The sequence below is a fragment of the Ruditapes philippinarum genome, unplaced genomic scaffold (genome assembly GCF_026571515.1).
Source record: "Ruditapes philippinarum isolate M1 unplaced genomic scaffold, ASM2657151v2 ctg957_1_1_1_1, whole genome shotgun sequence".
Classification (NCBI taxonomy): Eukaryota; Metazoa; Mollusca; class Bivalvia; order Venerida; family Veneridae; genus Ruditapes; species Ruditapes philippinarum.
This window is the reverse complement of record NW_026861540.1, coordinates 32,000-51,937: the sequence shown is the minus strand read 5'-3', so window position 1 is coordinate 51,937 and position 19,938 is coordinate 32,000. Positions and strand designations below refer to the sequence as shown.

At 31.9% G+C, this 19,938-nt stretch overlaps 1 protein-coding gene across 2 annotated transcripts in view; it reads left to right on the top strand.

The window, feature by feature from the left end:
* The window catches only part of LOC132716025 (cadherin EGF LAG seven-pass G-type receptor 2-like), a 59,881-nt gene that overhangs the window by 13,384 nt on the left and 26,559 nt on the right, over positions 1–19,938 (top strand). For both annotated transcript variants that reach the window (XM_060699163.1, XM_060699162.1), the window contains exons 5-9: positions 5,835–6,072; positions 11,447–11,651; positions 18,069–18,181; positions 18,620–18,870; positions 19,257–19,331. In XM_060699163.1, the coding sequence (XP_060555146.1) occupies positions 5,835–6,072; positions 11,447–11,651; positions 18,069–18,181; positions 18,620–18,870; positions 19,257–19,331 (882 nt within the window). The remainder of the gene's footprint in view (positions 1–5,834; positions 6,073–11,446; positions 11,652–18,068; positions 18,182–18,619; positions 18,871–19,256; positions 19,332–19,938) is intronic.

Sequence of the window (19,938 nt, the reverse complement as noted above, 5' to 3'; positions counted from 1 at the left end):
GAACTTGGCAAATACAACTTGGCTGTATTCCGAACGATGGTGCACTGTGAAGATATAATGGTAAAAGTGAGTTTGTACCTTTTGAATAGATGGGGAAAAGCACACCATTCCCAGATAGCATCTCTTGTACTAACATTCTCTTGTATTCACATCTCTTGTGTTTGGAAGTAATTCAGCTGGCTATTTGAAGGTTATTATCGCTTTCTGCAGCAACTTAGCTTTGTCTGACACAAGTCTTCCATAATAGAGGAGCTGATAAAGCCTGTATACTGTGTGGGTGTGATGTGTGGTACCACCCAACATGAAACAAAAGTAAATGATCAGCCTCTCAGTCTTTACATGAGTATTTAAAATGGATTATTTTCATCCACATGTCCACCTCTTTAGTGAGTTTAGTCAAATATCTAAAGTTAGCAGTTCTATCCACTATCCAGGTGTCCTCTTTGTGTCTAAAATAATATGTCCAGTGGACCTTTCTCGATTAGTAAAACAGTATGACAAAAGCCTAAAGCATTGATAAAAATGTCCAGAACATTAACAAAGTCAAATAATGTGGGTTTTTTTTTCATAAATAATTGATTTTTATTTATTCAATTAAACAATTCAAATTTATCTGTAATGGGAGAGACTATAGGAATGTCAAAAGGCATTGCTAGAGACTTGTAAAACAATGTTTGGGAAAACATTATTGAATTGTCTGCTGTAAGCCATTTATATAAGTCAATAAAAAAATAACATTCCAACTCTTGCTGCCTTTTATTAGAAAAAATGCATAGAGGAAAACGCTATGTTGTATACAATACTGATACGGGGAAGGGAAAATGCCACGTGAATCAATATTGAACCACGCTTGCTGTGTGTTTTGTATGATACATGAGCTAAACTATTAACTCTTGCTAATGGTCGAATCAAATTTCACTTTGTCTTGGCTGTTGATTTTTAATGTGCTATTTAAGGTAATGAAATTTTCTAATTAGAAAAAAAAAAACACAGTTAACACACACAGATAAACAAAGGAATGTTAGTGTACAAGTCATTTAGGTACAGCACACTGATTTATTTGCATTTTCAAGTAAAAAATAAAGTTTCAAAGATTTTGTGATTTTGTTTCAAGATTTTTACCTGTTATAGTTTAGTAAGAGGTTCAATTGTAATGTACATGCACATGTATCAGTTTAAAGATAAAAATTTGCCTTCTAGTTTTACATAGACAATATTTTGTGACAATCTAGTTCCCTTTAATGATGGCCAAGTCACCCTGTGCACTTTTGCAATTTTAGCTCCTTAAGTTAAGCATTCTTTTCAGTTTACAAGAGACTTATTTTCTTCAGAAGTCAGTTCCAAATTCAATATCTGTCAAGTCCATTACATAATATCAACAAGTGGAAGGAGGGGTCAAGTACTTTTAACCTAAAGGTGTTGAATATTGCACTAAAGTCATTGGAATTTTTGTCTATATTTTGTTTGTCCATATCAGAGTTGCTGTATGTAAAGCTGTTACCTTTACTGGCCATGCTTCAACTTATCTCACCTTAAAGTGAATAATTCTATTTAAAATGGATTACCTGCATTAACTGAATCACTTTGTTTTCAGACTGAGCCTTTCTTACTATTAGATTCACTCCGCTGTATTTGTATAATCATATCAAATTTTGAGAACCTGTCTGGCTACCTGAAGAAGTAAAAGGATTATGGGATTAGAGAAAGGTTCAATGTTTGGCTACTGGCCCTTTGCATACAGATGCCAGTTTTAATATGAATGTTTAGTTAGGTTTTGCTGTACTTTATCCTGTATTATAATGGTTAAAATGATGGGTTTAAACAGATTTCATCTGAAATTGAATGTGCACTGATTGTTACAAAGAAAATATATATGAACTCATTAAGTTTTTAGAACGCAATTTGTATTCTTTGGTATTTAGCTCTGTGATTGTTATAATATTTGTGTTTTTGGATTGAGACAGTTGTTCTCATGTAAAGATAGGCTGCTTTTTTCGCCCCCACTTATTTGTTGGGGTGGGGGTGCCTTGACTTTGTCCATCCTTTCCTCTGTCCTGGTGTCATACTGTTCATCCACTGTCTAAACTGACAAACAGTGGAATATAGGGGCTTTCACGGACACATTTCTGATTTAAACACTCCACCTTTCATAATTTAATGAGATTGTATTTTATTCTATTTGTTCAACTGTCGGTTTCCTTTTGGACTGAGATTTAGATTGAGTACTGTTGCTGTTACTGTTGCTGTTTATTTAGACATCTCTGTGTATGCAACTGCAGTGAATGATGAGCATCAGCCGTATTGATTGTCAATAAGAACTAATTAGGAATTAACTACAATGTGCACAGTATATAATTCTGTCAGACCACCTCCTATTTCATTACCTCTTCAAAGATTTATAAGGACAGGAGTTGGGGAAAAAATCAATACTTTTTATAAATTGCATTTTCTGTGGACCTCTTTCTATACTACTGTATTAAAATTTTCAGGTGCATTAATCACATATGTCAAAGCTTATTGTTCATTTCCACTGATGCCAGTGTTGATAGTTATTATAGGGTTTGATACTTGATACTGGACAGTTTTTACACAGTATTGCTTTCCTGTTGTTTTATTGGGCTCATCCATGTCAGTCAGTTGTCATGCTAGAAGCCGGGGAACAAATGAAAGATTTTAGTATGCCCATTGATTTAGATAGTGGATATATTGTTGTTTTGTTACCGTGGTATTTAATTACTCCATGGTCATCGCTGTGTGAGTGATTAAATGGTTTTTGTTATGGTTTTGATGTGAGATGTTCAATTATGTACAACTGATTGTTAAAATTGCTCTTCTTAATGATTAAATAGATAAAAGAGATTGAGGGGGTTGTTCTAAGAGGATATTTGAGGGGGTTGTTCTAATAGGATATAATTTGTTGATTGATTGACACAGTTAACTAAAGTACTCATTGTTCATGCTGTTTTGTAGTTAAAGACATTATTGAAGAAATCTTATTTCTGAAGAATATTAGGACAGCCTACTCATCTTCGGTTGTCATAACAATTATGTGGAGAAAGTTTTGCATGCAACTTCTTTTACAACAATATATAATCTCAAGATATATGCTTGTAACTTCACACATGTCTCTGGGATCATAATAGGAGGTCACTGTACAAGGTCATTGAGTTCAAGCATTGATTTTGACTGAATTATGGCCCTTTCTTAACTTAAAGATTTTCTGATTAAAAGATTTGCTTGCAACATCAATTTTCAAATCTAATGATGGTATCAAAGTCCATAACTATGTCATGTATTTTGAAAGAAATCTTCCTCTTTGTAAATTGACTACTAAATTCCTACATCATTCAATTTTCTTGAGGGGAAACAGCCTGTAAGTGGCTTCTGCTTTTGAAGGGGGGAAAAAGCCTGGCTTATGATAACTTTCAACTGAAGAAGTACATACATAATAGGATAAATTTTCTGTATGACACACTATGCACTGCTCTCGTTGTTACGGGTCCGCTTCCGTGGTCGAGGGGTTAGAGTCAATGACTTCTAATTGTACTCTCTGGCGTGGGTTTGATCCCCAAGAGATGCTTTGGTAGTTTAGCGCGGAGGAAGGTAGTCTAGTACTGGTGTAACTCTCCAGGAACGATGGTTAGGAAACTACCCGCCTATATGACTGAAATACTGTTGGAAAAAGGCGTACAAACAAACAAACAAAATCGTTGTTACGGACAAATGTGTATTGATGATATGTATTCATACTCATATTCATATTGCAAAATAATTCCTTCAATTTTCACATTTTACTGATGGAATATAAATGAAAGGAAATTACATTTGTGTGCTTTTCTGATTAATTATATCACTTCTGTGGAATGCTTAAAGTTGTATCCACAATTGCCCTCCGGGCTCGTGAAAATATAATTTAGAATTATATCAACTAGAGTGCTATAGCACCACTAGAATAGCTCACTCGAGCACTATTCCCAGAGTGCTTAGTACTTTAGCTTACAAACCTTGAAGCCGCACAACTGCCAATATTGCAGTATATATAAACAACCAATATATTGTGCCAACATTTTTCTCCCGCATGTTTTTATCTGTTGACAACCTAATTGTTTATGATACTTATCTTGTGTCGGATATAAAATGAAAAATTATCCTGTCGTTTCTTAAGATCAGTACAAACATACCCACCGAGTGTTTGACATGTATATTTAGGGCTCACATATCTTCTTGTTGAAGTTACATCTGCTCAATGTTTCCTGTGTGTGACTAATGTGAAATCAATATGTCATGCGAGAAAAATTACTTTATGACGGTTTTTGCTATCTTTATGGTATGAGGGATTAGTTGCATTAAAAGTTGCACATTGTCGTTAACCTGCTGAATTTCTTAAATGAACTTGTCCAGCTTCATAGATCCATTAATGGAATTGTCCATTTTCCATTTTGGGGATATCAAGATGAAAATTTAAAGTTGGTCAACCATCAATATAGGGTATGATCAGACTGTACGTACATGCAGGCTGGAGTGGCTATATTTACTGGTGACTTGACTATAAAGGCTGGTAATATAAAAAAATGAACCTTATATATGAGTAAATGATAAAAACTGGACTTATGTTGAAATATTGGTACAAAATTGTAAAGTAATGTATTTTGACGCTTTGGGACATGTTAATGTATTCAAACTAAACTGTCATTGTTCATTCTGGTTGAAATTCAAGTGTCTTATCCTAAGAATAAAAAGACACTGTTGCTTGAAATTAGTATCAGATATGAAGTTGACCAATAGCAGACTGGTTTCTATTCCGTCTTTGATTCTGTATCTTTGGACCCAGTCTCTCTATAAATACCTTGTGCCTGAGACAACTAATTAGTGACTACATCCTGTGGGGGTAATTAGCTCAGGGTGGACAGGCACTGTTAATGCAGATGTACACAAGTTATTTTTACCAGGCTTTAATTATACTGGTCTTTTGTTTGTCATTTACCAAGATGAATATCTGGGTATTTCATTTGGGGAATTGCTTTTTGCATGACTGTGGGCAATATTGATGCATGTTAACTTGAGATAAAGCTTGTAATGTCTTTCTTGCAGCATTACACATGAAGATCACATTAAGACTTCTCATTATAGATACATTCACTGTGCCGCAGTGACTTGTTTCAGCTTTAGGTTTGAATTTTAAGCTGAATTTTAGCTGCAGGGAAAAAACAAATCTCGCTTAAGACTGACAATTTGATCGCAGTCACTATCAGGTTTCCCTTTCTGTGCTGGAGATGGTGAAATTATCGTATGCATTATTGGAATTTTTGAAATTTAACGAATATGTTACCCAATACTTTATAATGGTATTCAGTTATAATATGAAAAAATAAATATTATTGTATTGCATAATAATAACTAACCATGTATATGAGCATCATCCAAAACATCTACAGTATTAAGCAAGATATTATTCTGAAATATGAAAGTTAATTGCAATAATTTAAGTTTCTGTTCTGTTTCCATAGAAATTATTATTTAGATAGACTGTGTGCTATAGGGGCATGGTTATTTGCTGTCAATTGGCAAACACTACTTTAGCTTTTATTTTGAGACTTTTTATAGAAGAAAATACTGTAATCCCATGTGCAGAGGCAGCTCTTATTCATTTCATTAAAGAGCTTATTTGTTCAGGTCCCTACGCTTTGGAAATTTGAGTGATTCTAAATTGAAACATTTGTCTAAATACTAGTAATAGTCAACATTTAGGAGTATGATATGGTTTTAGCTTATTTTTAGCGTTTATATTTCAAGATATGTAAAGTTATAATTATTCAATTTTTTTTATATTTTAGGGTCAAGCTGTGAGATAGACTTATCAAGCCAGTATGATGGTGTCACGTGTCCAGCTAATGCATGCCAGCCTCCTTCTGTTTGTTTACCACTAATCAATGGAGGTCTCAGGTGTGATCACTGCCCGGACAACATTGACTATAATGAGTTCTGCCAGCAGACTGCAAGAAGCTTTCCGAAAGGATCTTTCCTTATGTATCCGACCATCAAGTCTCGATATAGGTTCAATATTCAACTCAAGTAAGTATCTGCAGTAAATAACCTAATTAGTTAAGTTCATGTGAAACCATGATTCTTTGCAGTCTCTTAGGAAGAAAAGGACTTAACTTTTAGTCACATTTCTTGTCATGTAAGTATATGATAAACAATCAATTTAAAGTAGTTTGTTCATCACCAGTCACATGATTTATTTGGCCGGGTTTTCATTAAAAACTTTCTGAGATGGGCCATGTTGAATTTAAAGTAAACATTTTTGGCTTTAACACATACAACAAAGAATGTTTTCTAAGTTTTGAGGCGATCCAAAATTGTCATTTTAGTCTGCAGTGGCCTCCTAACGACATCCCTGTTTGTTGAAGCTTGCAATTCTTTATATATATAGTTTTATAATCCGAGAAAAACATGCATTGATGCAAGTACTGATATGTAATTTAAGAGCATTATTTATGCTTACTTCCAGTCACTGTAAATAATTTGTATTAATGCAAACAGCAAATAGAACCTAATAAAGATGCAGCAAATGTTGTAATAAAATTCCCAATAAACTTGTCAAGCTGTTTATGAAATATTGTCATATACTTTAGAATAAAAATAAAAAGGAAAGCATTTATGTTGTTGAGAAGGCAGCGAAAGTTATAGTAAGCTAAAGTATTGAAGTACAATCATGTAATTGAAAATTACCTTTAGACGTTTATGTCTTTTTGTTTAAAGGTTTTGCCTCAGAAGAGATTCAACTGTTTTTAGATACAAATATTATACACTATTTTCTGAAAGTTTAAAAGGAAAAATATTAATGTCATTTTCAAGATGGTCTTATTGCTTTGTAACAATGTTTTCTGATGTTTGTTTCTATATTTGTCTATATATAGTGGCAAAACATTATGTTTATGGTCAGTTTTTTACGGTTCAGTGGCCGTGTTATTGGTTTCTAACAGTATAACAGTATGTAAACGTCGGTAATTGAATATTTATTGCTTGTCATATAGAAAAAGCACATTCAATTGAGACATTTACCACAGATCTGTTGACACTACAGAGAAAGTACAATATTTCAACCACCATGAACAAATAGTTTTATAAGCTACTTCAAACAAGCTTGTTTGAACTACCTTGGTTTGAATTTTTTTTTATGGTTTTGTGTTTTCATATCTATGCTATGGGATCTTAAGAGAAAATCATACTAATGAGCTCTAATTTAAGCAAATTTCTCCCTCATTATTGAAGTGCCACTTCCACCTATTTTCATCAATTATAATGCCCGGTACTTTGTTGATAAAAGAAAAAAAGTATAGATTTATAAATATAAATTAGAAACAAAATTTTCAAAAAGTTTGTAATTTTTGTCTGAAAATATCACAAAGAAATTTTGTTTGTAATATATACATGTACATTGTATATATTCTTATATGTTTTCCGTACCTGAAAACAAAAGCATATTTTAATGGCTGTGTAAATTTTATAGCTAGTTGACTAGTTTTCTGTTATAAAAAAATATACATGTATTTATATTAACCTTAAATGATTACATGTATTTGCACATGAGCACTAGTGTCCTATGAACACATCTCTAGTTAATCTCGATATAAATTTCATTTGATTTTACATAAGTGGCTCATAAATTTGTAAGTTTAGACAGTATACATGTCAGTTTGTGTTTTTAGATTGCATACTTAAATTCAGTTGAGACAGTATTGATTTTTTATTCAGAATTGAATTTTTACGCTGACTTTCATTCATCAAGGTGCAAAGCTTGTACATGTTTATTTTATTTTGTCAGCAAAATATCAATAAGCCCTCTTAATGTATGAAACACATGACAGTTACCATTTTATCATAATGCACAACGCATTTTATTTAAAATACACAACACCAAATACGATTTTAATTGCCCGTCAGTCTTTTCATTGAAAAGCAAACCTAGCGTAAACTGTGCTTTTTAAACGGGATAAAGCGGCTTGCTTTCTAGTTCAGCATGACATGATCAGATTATTTCGCGAGCTTTCAATGAGAAGGCATTTTTTTTTTGCGTTCATAAGAAGTTGCTTGTTTGGTACAGTTTATAAGTGCTGTATTATAAGATCGGGACCTAACAGTACGAATCTTGAGAACAGGAAATCATGGGGAGATATTTCAAAGATTAGAGGTCATTTTCATATCTTAAAGCCTTGTTCGTATTTTGTCATGTAAAGATTTAAAGCACATTTAATGTAAGATAACTTTTTTTTAATGTATTCATGTGTAGAACAAACACAAATACATGTATTATAAATCCTTTTAATCAGAATATTGAAACCGAAAGTGGACAGCCTTTGCAACCACTAGGCACTGGTTGACCATTTTCAAATTTTCATCTTGATTTCCCCAAAGTAGATAATGGATAGTGCCAAAAATTTAATGGCAAATTTATATTAAAACCACTGAAATTAACTATATCCAGTTTGAAAGCTAAACAAATCCATTACACAAATTTAGTTTGGATTGAAATTGTATGAAATGTATGTAATATTTACATTTTCTGAAACGTTTTTGTCAAAATTACCAGAACTTTTTTCGTCTGTAAATTAACATTTATCATGTTAAATATCTTGAACGGACTTGTCCATCTTTAAATCTGGACAAAACCATTCATTATGAATAGTGGACAGAGCAGACCATGATCAGATGGCACAGATATGCTGGTTTTTCTTGGTCTACACTGGTTGCTTGAGTAGAATCTACTGCCCCTTTATTTAATCTACTCTTCATAGCTGAACCATAACCATACAAAATTTGTATAGGGAACATGCTTTGAATTTGGAGCCATCCAATGTTAATGTAAGATAATTTGGTTTCAAAATGCAAAATTTAAGCACCCATGAATATAGAGTTAGGTCAAATTGTATAGATGTACAAGCTGGTCTTACTCAATACTGGTGAAATAGACAAGTCATTTAAATTAGCAGTTAAATCTCTGTTAGAGACCTAAATTTTCAAAATGGCAGGGGGTTTATATTGTGGACTATTTTAATGGTCATTGAAAAAGTTCAACAACTTTCAAACAGGTGTCACCAATCCATTAAAGACAAGTATCCTGGACATACCACCACAATTTTATTACTTTCCATTGATTTATGTTAACCTATACGTTTACTTGTATTAAGTTATATTGATCCATATAGAAAAGTTATGCATTCCTTGAGCAATCTTCTCTGCTTTTCTTTCCCACTATCCTTATCTAGACTTAGTGTCCAGTGGTCATTATTTTTAGTTCATCACTGCTGATTCAGACATCAGATTCACCAAAAATGTGTCAAAATCAGGTGGAAACCAAACAACTAATTTACTTACATAAGTGATTTATTTAGCATGATCAAATATAAACATAACAATGCCACAAAACTATTATAGATGCAAAAATGTATTAACTGTCATATGAACTGTGCTTGAAAATCAATTAAAAAATTTATTTAAAGAATTTCTATTTGTTAGGCTAATCAAAGAAGGCCTGCATCTTAATTAATTTGTCATTGTAAATATATGGCATTTTTATTGAAAAATTTTCAAGTTTTTATAGTAACCATTTTAAAATATAAAGCCATTGCTCATTTAAGATCTTACTTTGTTCTTATCTCTCATGGTCCTTAGTTTTTAATCTGAATATTTATATTTGAACAATGATTGTGCAGAATGTAGATAAGAGTAAATACAGAAGAAAAAGTAATGTTTTTTGTTGAAGTTATTTATAGCATGCATGCACTGAATACGGCCTTTCTATATGATCTTTTTAAATTATCAGATTTCACATCAGTTCCTTTCACCAAAAGTCATTTATTGATCACCGGTTGCTCTTGTTGAAAAAAAATCTTTAATCAAATATTTGAGATTTAAACACATTTATATCTGAAAAAGCATTTTTTAAAAACCACATGGTGTACTTGGACCTATATACTTATTGTGATTTTTTTTTTTACAGATAAAATTGCTTGTACCTGTTTATTGATATATATGTCATTCAAATTTATCTCAAAAAAATTGTTCCTTTCAAAGTTAGGAAATGATTTTGACAGGCATAAAAAGTGGATGAGAATAAAGAAGGAATGGGGAGATTATTTTTTATTGAGCTTTGCATAATTATCTTGAATTAGCGTTATTTATTTTACCTGATCATATTTCTGTGGCCATTATGTACTTAATTATTTCATAAACTACTCTAATCTTCCTTTATGTGATTGAAAATGAATCCAATCTACTGGTAAATATTTACTTTTTTCTTGCGATTATAAGAAGTAAATTTCAAGATGTAAATTTTAAAACGATTCATGAATATTATTACATTATTCCTACGAAGTCGACCCATTTAATGCTCTCTCTTTACACAAGGTCACTTGGATATAATAGATTTGTATGTCCACAATTACTAGTGAATCATATCTTAATATTAAATTACAATATTATAGTAGAATGAAAATTTTTATACAACAACAACAACAAATACTTTTATTAATATCAGAGAACAAACATGTAATAACTTGACTCAGTTTGTTTCCTTATATTGAAATATGGGTAAATTAAATAGGGACTGGCATATACATAGTTAATAAGTAACGAATAGCTAATAAGTATCATGTTCATTTCAAATTAAGCACATTTTATATTAACATATCCCCTAATATGTTGCTAAACACTTATCATTACTTTAGTGTAATTGTTACCTAGATTGAAGAAAGAAGTTCAAAATGATAACATTTTGATATACATGTCTGTAAAATAACAAGGTTACGAATTTAAGATAGTCATTATCATCACTTTAATAATTATATTAAACATTGAAACCACTACCTGCTGAATTTTTTAGACTTCTATTTTCGAATTAACCATTATCATTTTTGGGGATATCAAGATGAAGATTTAAAAGTAAGTCAGCCAACAGTATAGAGCTTGGTCCGACTGCACGGATATGTCGGACTGCACGGATATGTAGGCGGCATGGATCTATACTGGTGGCAAAGGCTAATCACTTTTGGTTTCAGCCGGTTAAAAGTTAATTTAGTACCAGGTATAAAGAAAATAAATGATTTCAAAATAACATGCAGTTTGAGCATTCTTTAGTTTTACAGCATACATACAAGCCTTATGTCACAATAACCTCGTTACCTTGCCCTATTTATGAAATGAACTGGTCTTAATTTGAATTTGGAACATTCCATTGTTAATTTAAAAGGGTTTTCAATATAACATTACTCCGCTGCAGATTGTTGTGTGCTGATTATTATTTAATATTTTGATATTGAAATTCCTAAAACTGAACGATGGAATGAAAAGGCCATTTCACAAATTTGAGCAGGTTAAACCTTCGAAACATGATAAAAATAAAGTATGAAAATGTATATCTGACTGCCTTGTTTATTTATTTCAGGTTTGCAACTCAACATAAGAATGGTTTGCTGTTTTACAATGGTAGATTCAATGAGCTTCATGACTTCATGGCACTGGAGATTATTGACGCGCAAGTTCAATTCTCGTTCTCCACGGGATCCGACATCGTGAAAGTCTCCCCGTATATACATGGCGGAGTCCATGATGGAAAGTGGCACAAAGTCACCGTGGATTATTTAAATATGGTAAGTTCAGATATATAAATAGGTGTGTTAATAGCTGTGTTTTTCATTAACTGTAGCAGATCTTGAACAGAACAATTAAAATTTTGTAGCTTTGATATTTGGAGCCTTTGCTTCTCAGACAGCCAATTCAGCAATTTATGGTTATAGAAATGAGCTGTTTCATGTTGCCAATATTTAATAGTGGTATTATTAAAGAGTTCTATCATAGAAGATGTCATGGGGTCTGTAATATATAAATCTATATTACAGTTTTTTTCTCAAATAATAAGTTATTTTGAAAATAAAACAGACAAGCCTTATATGTCTCTAAAAGTCTTAGTTATATAGAGAATTGGCAGAACATTTTGTATTACAGAAAATAAATAAAATTGATTAAAATTTGTTCCTGGGTATTTTTTATTGATTATTTGTAATGGTCAATTTACTTGTCTTAAATTATGTCATATTGGACAGTGACTTGACCTAGGTGGTCTAAATGTCAGACTTGACCACTGTGTTTGCTATAATTCCAGCATAGCTAATAGAGATGTAATTGCATGAATTTACACAATTTCTTCAGTAAATACCTACAATAATAAGATGTTACACAAATGATGGGTGGACAGAGTGATAATTGTTGTGCCATAACACAATAGAATTTTTTTCATTAAATGACAATGGTATATTACCTGTGTTTGGATGGTTTGTTTAGAATTGCATAATTTCATTACATGCACTGTGTGTCATTCATTTAACTAGAGATTAAAGTTGTGCCATTTAGATCTGTCATCTAAGTTTAGTGGTGTTTTACCAGTGGGCTAATGTTTGTATAAATTAATTGACCATAAAATTTAATGCTTTAGAGAATAAAATATTAAATATAGTTATGTATATGCAATTTAAGAAAATGCAGTGTTGACACTTGTTACATTTTAAAGTGATTTTTTTATCAAATTTAAACATATGTTATTTAAGTTTGATAGGTCTTGCAATTCAAATGTTTATTACTCTCAAGCCACTTTCGTGAAAAAGTGTTAGAATTATGAGAAAATATGGTAGTGATCAGTCTGTAGGGCTTAAACCCACAGTCCCAATTTGAGCAGCAGATACCTTGACCACAAGGCTGCAGCTTCCCACAAAAAAATTTATTTTAAAAGGTAACATGAGCTGCTCTTTGGATAATTTTAGGATGAAATATACCCATAGCTTTAAAATAAGCTTATTTTAAAAGTAAATGCACTTTAGATAAAAGAGATGTTTTGATATTCCAAAAATATATAATTTAATCTTACATGCATGATTCAGACGATTTCAATTTCTGAAATTTCTATGAAATAAAAAGTTTTGTGCCGATGTTTTTACATATCAGATATAACTTCAGATCTCTGTTTTATTCCCCTCTTGTCTTCTAAAATCAACATTTCAAAGTATCAGCTGCTACTCAGCTATTATGCAATGAAAATTATCCTGGCTCGTTTTCAAGACAAGTGCCCTTGATAATTGTTTTTTTTGGTAAAATTACAGTAAATTAAGTCTGTGCAGATGTAACTTGATGTATGGTTTTACAATTAAATCTCTAAGAACCAGAAGTGATAATGATCCTGACAAACCTGTGCTAGCTACCATGCCCAGTTAGCACCTCTGTACAGACTCACCAGATCCTATATTGTCCTAGAGCTCAGTTTTAGAAATTTCGTTAACAATATCCCTCAATTTAAAAATGGGCAGGCCCAAATTCAAAGCAGGGAAAGTTCATTACAAGAATTTAGTGGGGTAAGGGTAAAAAAAAGAGAAAGCTAATTGTGTATTCGCTTTAGGCTAAAGCATTTAGATGCACTAAATTCATTGTATCATGCAGGTATTTGATTTTACCTGAAAACTTTGTGCAGAATTTGAATGCAATACCTGCTGCAAGACTCATGCAAAAGAATGCAATTATTTCTAGCTTATGAAATTATGCACCATTTACTCAAGTTATACACTGTTATTATTATGTACAAAACACAAACCTGAACTCTCTCTTATTTTTTTTTTCATAAATCATGAGTTGCCTCATAATGTTATATTTGAATTATATCTTTAATAAGATGCAGTTATGAAATCATAAGTTTTAATTTAATTTTATTTACCCCCGTAGTTATGATGATTTTTCATATTAATTATAACCATTTATCATCCCATGAAAATGAGTCTGAAAAATAGTAGCAGTCATTTTATTACATTTTCAAGCATTTTCAAATGTGCTATTATAGTATACATAATTTATGTATCCCTGTTAAAATGTGTCATGCTTTCATGTATGCTTTAAAAATTGAGTGAGACATTTAAGGACATTTTGATTTTTTTTTTCGAAATTAAATTCAAGGGCAGATAATTCAAAAACAAGATCATCAGCCCCCAATTTTTTGTTGAACCTAATATATGAGTCCAGTTTCCCGCTATCTGTATGTCTGAATGAAAAACTTTTTTAGGAAGCAACCTTAATTTTTGTTAAATGAAACTTATTTTTGCTGATTTGTGAAACATACAGCAATTAGTTAAAACATTTTATTTCATTTGATCATCTTGATTTTGTGTATTTCTTTTAAGCAGTTAAAATTGTCTGTTTATTGCTTTGCCTGATTGACTGTATAATCATTAGACTGCATAATTCATGCAATTATGCGATTAACTTCCTTTGAAATTTGAACAGCCCATTTTAAGTTTTAAGTGATTTCTTTCTCAAACTACTATAAAATATTGAGAAGTTGGGAGTATTTCACACTGGGTAGATGTGCATGCTTGCTGGGTTGGATCAGCCTGAATGGTGAATGACGTCTATTTGCCTAAATCAGCCTAAATGGCGTGTAATTGCCTAAATCAGCCTGAATGACGTCTATTTGCCTAAATCAGCCTGAATGACGTCTATTTGCCTAAATCAGCTGAATGGCGTCAGCTGAATGGCGTGGCTGAATGGCGTGTATTTGCCTAAATCAGCCTGAATGGCATCTATTTGCCTAAATCAGCCTGAATGGCGTCTATTTGCCTAAATCAGCCTGAATGGCGTCTATTTGCCTAAATCAGCCTTAATGGCGACTATTTGCCTAAATTAGCCCGAATGGCCTAGATTGGCCTGAATCAGCCTGAATGGTGAATGACGTCTATTTGCCTAAATCAGCCTGAATGGCGTCTATTTGCCTAAATCAGCCTGAATGGCGTCTATTTGCCTAAATCAGCCTGAATAGCATCTATTTGCCTTAATCAGCCTAAATGACGTCTATTTGCCTAAATCAGCCTGAATGGCCTAGATTGGCCTTAATCGCTACTGGTGACATTGCTTTGCTATTACAGCAAGCATTGGAGGAATTAGAATTTGCAAAGTTTGCTCTAGTGTGTGGTTGTTATCAGGTAAATCAGGATTGCAAGCACATAATTGTGCAAAACATGCCTGATAAATAGGTAAATAATTGATACAATATCGTCTGATGAGCTGACAAAGTGAATAATTGATGTATTTATCTTCCAATTGCATTTTGAATGTCATAAAAAAATCCAATAATATTGCAGTGGGGTATGATTGTTATGATGATTATCTTGTTAGTTTAGTGTTGATTTTTTTTTAAACTGCAAAATTCAATAAAATGCTCTATTTGTAAACACTGCTGAACTTTAATAATAAATGATTTCTTTATTGACAACTGTCCTGAAATTATAAAATGGACTTGTCCTGCTTTAATTTTTGGAGCTGTCCATTATCAGTTTTGGGGGTATCTAGTAAGTCTATGGAGACTTAAGAGTATAGAGTCTGGCATGTGCAGTCTGACCTAAATAATATATACTTTTAGCACCAATGAAATCAGGGTGATGGCTCTATTATGAAATTAAAGGACAAAATGTAATTCTGTACCTCTAGAACTTGTAAGCAAATCTATATTTAGGTACAACGGTTTCATTACACTTAATTAAACTTTCAATTTCAATTATTCCATTAAAAGTATAAATTAGAAAAATTATACAGTCATTTTATTGTCTAGAAATCTGTTACCAATCAGTTTAAGACGAATGTAAAGACATCATGTAACTGGTACACATAGTGTCTACTTAAAATTTGTCTACCTACCCTATAATGATACCATTGATAGTAATTGGCCACAGCTTTCATCAATTGGATGTTTGAAATAGTATTTTATGTAGATATAATCTAGAGATATATCTATTTATGGCGAGTTATAGAAACTATTCAAATTGCTGATATTGGGGATAGATTGCATTTACCATGTCAGATGTAAGATGGAAAGGGTAAAAAGTAAAAAATTATGAAGACATGTATTTGATAGATGAGATTTTAATGAATCTTTCTCCTTTTAGCTGCACTTTTAAATTCTAATATTGGAGCTATTCTTCTCATTCTTATGTGATTTGAGCCACGTCATGACAAAACCAACATAGTGCGTTTGCGACCAGCATGGATCCAGACCAGTCTGCGCAGTCTGATCAGGATCCATGCTGTTCGCTATCAGTTTCTCTACTTGTTAAAGTATTTGTAAGGGAACAGCATGGATCTTGATCAGACTGCGCGGATGCGCAGGCTGGTCTGGATCCATGCTGGTTGCAAACCTATTATGTTGGTTTTGTCGTGACGCGGCTCATTTAGTAATGCATCTTTAACAACATGCATCTTTATTAAACTACTGAATATACTTGAAACTTTAGTCACATGCACTGTTAATATCACAGGGACCCAGCACAGTGTTGGGATAGTGTAAAAAAGTAATTCTAGACAAAAATATATACTATATATATAATATTTAGACTATATCTATCTTTTTTTCTAGAATTACTTTTTAGCTCGACTATACGAAGTATATGGAGAGCTGTCCTACTCGCCCCCGCGTCGGCGTCCGCGTCCAGATTTCAGATTAAAGTTTTGGTGCAGTAAAATATTTTTCACTATAACTTTGTCATTTCTTAAGGTATCAACTTCAAACTTCAATTATATGTTCATTATCATCAAACACATCTTATGTGACAAGGTTCATAACTCTAGCACCAATATTTTCAGATTTATCTCCCCTTGAACTTAGAATTTTCCTCAAAAAATACTATTTTTTACTGTTACTTCTTTATTTGTTAAGGGATTAACCTCATACTTCAAATATATGTATCTTATCATCATCCCCATCTTATGTGACAAGGTTCATAACTCTAGCACCAATATTTTCAGATTTATCTCCCCTTGAACTTAGAATTTTCCTCAAAAAATACTATTTTTTACTTTTACTTCTTTATTTGTTAAGGGATCCACCTCATACTTCAAATATATGTACCTTATCATCATCCCCATCTTATGTTACAAGGTTCATAACTCTAGCACCAATATTTTCAGATTTATCTCCCCTTGAACTTAGAATTTTCCTTTAAAAAATATTATTTTTTACTATAACTTTTTTATATTTAAAGGTATCCACCTCAAACTTCAAATACTTATTCCTTATCATCAATTACATTTTATGTGACAATGTTCATAACTCTTGAAGCAATATTTACAGATTTGTCTCTCTTTTCTTTAAGAAATATTATAACTTCTTAACTTTTTAAGGTATCTACTTCAAACTTCAAATATATATTTCTTATCATTACACACATGTTGTGTGACAAGGTTCATAACTCTAGTGTGACTTTTTCTAGAATTATTCCGCTTGATCTTGGAATTTATGTTAACAGATGTTTTTTTACTATAACTTAATACATAATTATACATAATTGATTTTTCTTTCATAGTTTTGTCCTCCTTACTGCGTCCAGTATTTTATTAGTCGAGCTTCGCTGTTTCCTGTGACAGCTCTTGTTTTACACTATCCCAACACTGTGCTGGGTCCCTATGGTTAATATGACCTAGTCTAAATGATACCTAATATGCTTAAAAAATGACAATTTTAACTTTTAGTCTGTTTGCTATGGGGCTACAGAATGTACCTGTGCAACCAATGCACAGCACATCTGTGCCATCCTATTATGTTCTGCACTTTTCTCTATTCAGTCAATACACATTTTGAAATTTTCCCAAAAAATGGGTAAGTTGGTGGGATGTGGTGTGGGTGGGGTATGGTGTGTGTATCACAAACATGACGTTTTAACTAACGTATATACACAAAAAATCCTTAATTTTTCACATTATTTTATAGATCTGTTTAAAGTCCTGATCATCGCATTTCCCCAGAACAAAAGTTACAAGATCTTTTAAATTACATTTTATTCAGGAAGTCAAAATGCCCCCTTGCTTTTAAATAATTTTAATCAATTTCGTATATTTAGCATGGTATGGTATCAATTTTGCAAACATACAGAAATACGTGTATAATGAAGCTTAAGATAGATCTTCAAGATGGAAATAATAACTTCAAGTTTATGATAAATGTAATAAGTTCTCCCTATATGTGTTTATAAATTTCCTTACAGACTGCAACTGTTACAGTGGGGGAAGATTGTGACACCGAAATATCAGTGAAATATGGCCGACCTATCAACTACACGTGTGCTGCACGAGCTTCACAACAATTCACCATGAAAAAGTATGTTATATTGGAAAAATTTTTTGTTATCCATTATTGAAATAACATTAACATTTCACTAGGGATTTTTTAATAAAATACAATGTATTGTGATGAGCTTTCTGTTCAGTTAGTTGTTTATTTTATTCTATATCTATTTATAAATCAGTACAATAAACTTTGTTATCACACATCTTATTTTGTTATAAATGCATTGTCACTTCAGTTTAAACTTATATTTTGTGGTGAAATGATTAGAGCCACAAATAAGAAAAAAAATCTGTTGTTGTTTTTATTTCCTTTTTGGAAAGTAATTACACTACATGTATATGATACATTCAGTTTGTTTGAATGTAACAATTAGATAGGAAAGAAAAATGTTCCTTTTTTTTGGTTTGTTTTCCTCCAGATAATAATAACAAATCTACAATAACAAATGTTTGATTTTCTTGTTTATAGTTGTTCAAAGCAGGGTAATCCATTGAACTGTCCAAAACTGCTGGATTTGACTGGACCCTTGCAGATTGGTGGTTTGCCAACATTACCATCAAATTTCCAAGTGAGGAACAAGGATTATGTGGGATGTATGAGAGATTTTTATGTGGATGGAAAACTTCTTGACTTCAATAAATCTGTAGCAAACAATGGCACTGAACCTGGCTGTAAGGCAAAACATGATCATTGTAAAAGAGCACCCTGTCAACATGGAGGTAAACCCCTTTATTTTATGATAGAGAACCAGTCTACATTTCTATGTACCTGATTGGCTGTTGAAGAATTTGAATTTACCAATGAAATTTCTTAGCTTTTAGACTGGTTTGTACAAATACTTGATAAAAAAACACTATATATTATGCAGTGAACATTCTCATTATTTGAAGTTGGTTCCTGATTGTATTATAGTTCTTACACAGCTAAAAAATAGGCAATTCCAAGATTTAATACTGGAATATAGTATTAATGTAAAGGACAGTACCAAAATATTTTATATAGCATATCATTGAAGAGTGGTTATAAAAAGTTTGCAATATGGTGTCCAGTAAATCAATTTCTTATAAACTACAGGTGTTTTTATTTTAATTTAATTTAATTACAGGAACATGTGTAGATGGTTGGGAGACGTATATTTGTGTTTGTCCTGATAACTGGGGCGGAAAAGACTGTGGAAATAGTGAGTGCAACTTTATTTAATATCACTGAATTAAGCTCAGTATAGTTAACATTTGTGAAATGATTGATTACAATGAAAATTTTAGTGTTTATGATTGAGGCAATTTTGAGTTAAATTAAAATTTTGACATACGATGGTTGGTCATTATGGGATTCTGGGAACTGTATTCATAAAGTTCTTTAGTTTTGTTGTTGAAAAAAATCCTTAACTGGAACAAATCTTTTGTAAGGAAACATTCTAAAAACCAAGGGAATTTTAATATACACATACATGTATTTAAATTGTAAATATGAAGAAAAAGAAATAGCCTTTTATGAATTTTGCCCCTGGTCTGAATTACAGGTTTGACTGTAAAACTAAGAATATAATCAATATGCAGAATTCACATTTTTATAACGTTTTGTAGACAAATGTCTGACTTGACATTTATATCTCATTTATTATAAAAAATGATTTTGCATTACCTTGCATATCTCACATAACTTCTATGATATGTGACCCAGTTTTAGTATCAAATTAAACCAAAGTTTTAAAATTGATGTGCTATTTATATTATTTCATATAAGTAACATTTTATTCCCGTGTGACCACAGAAAATATTCATTGA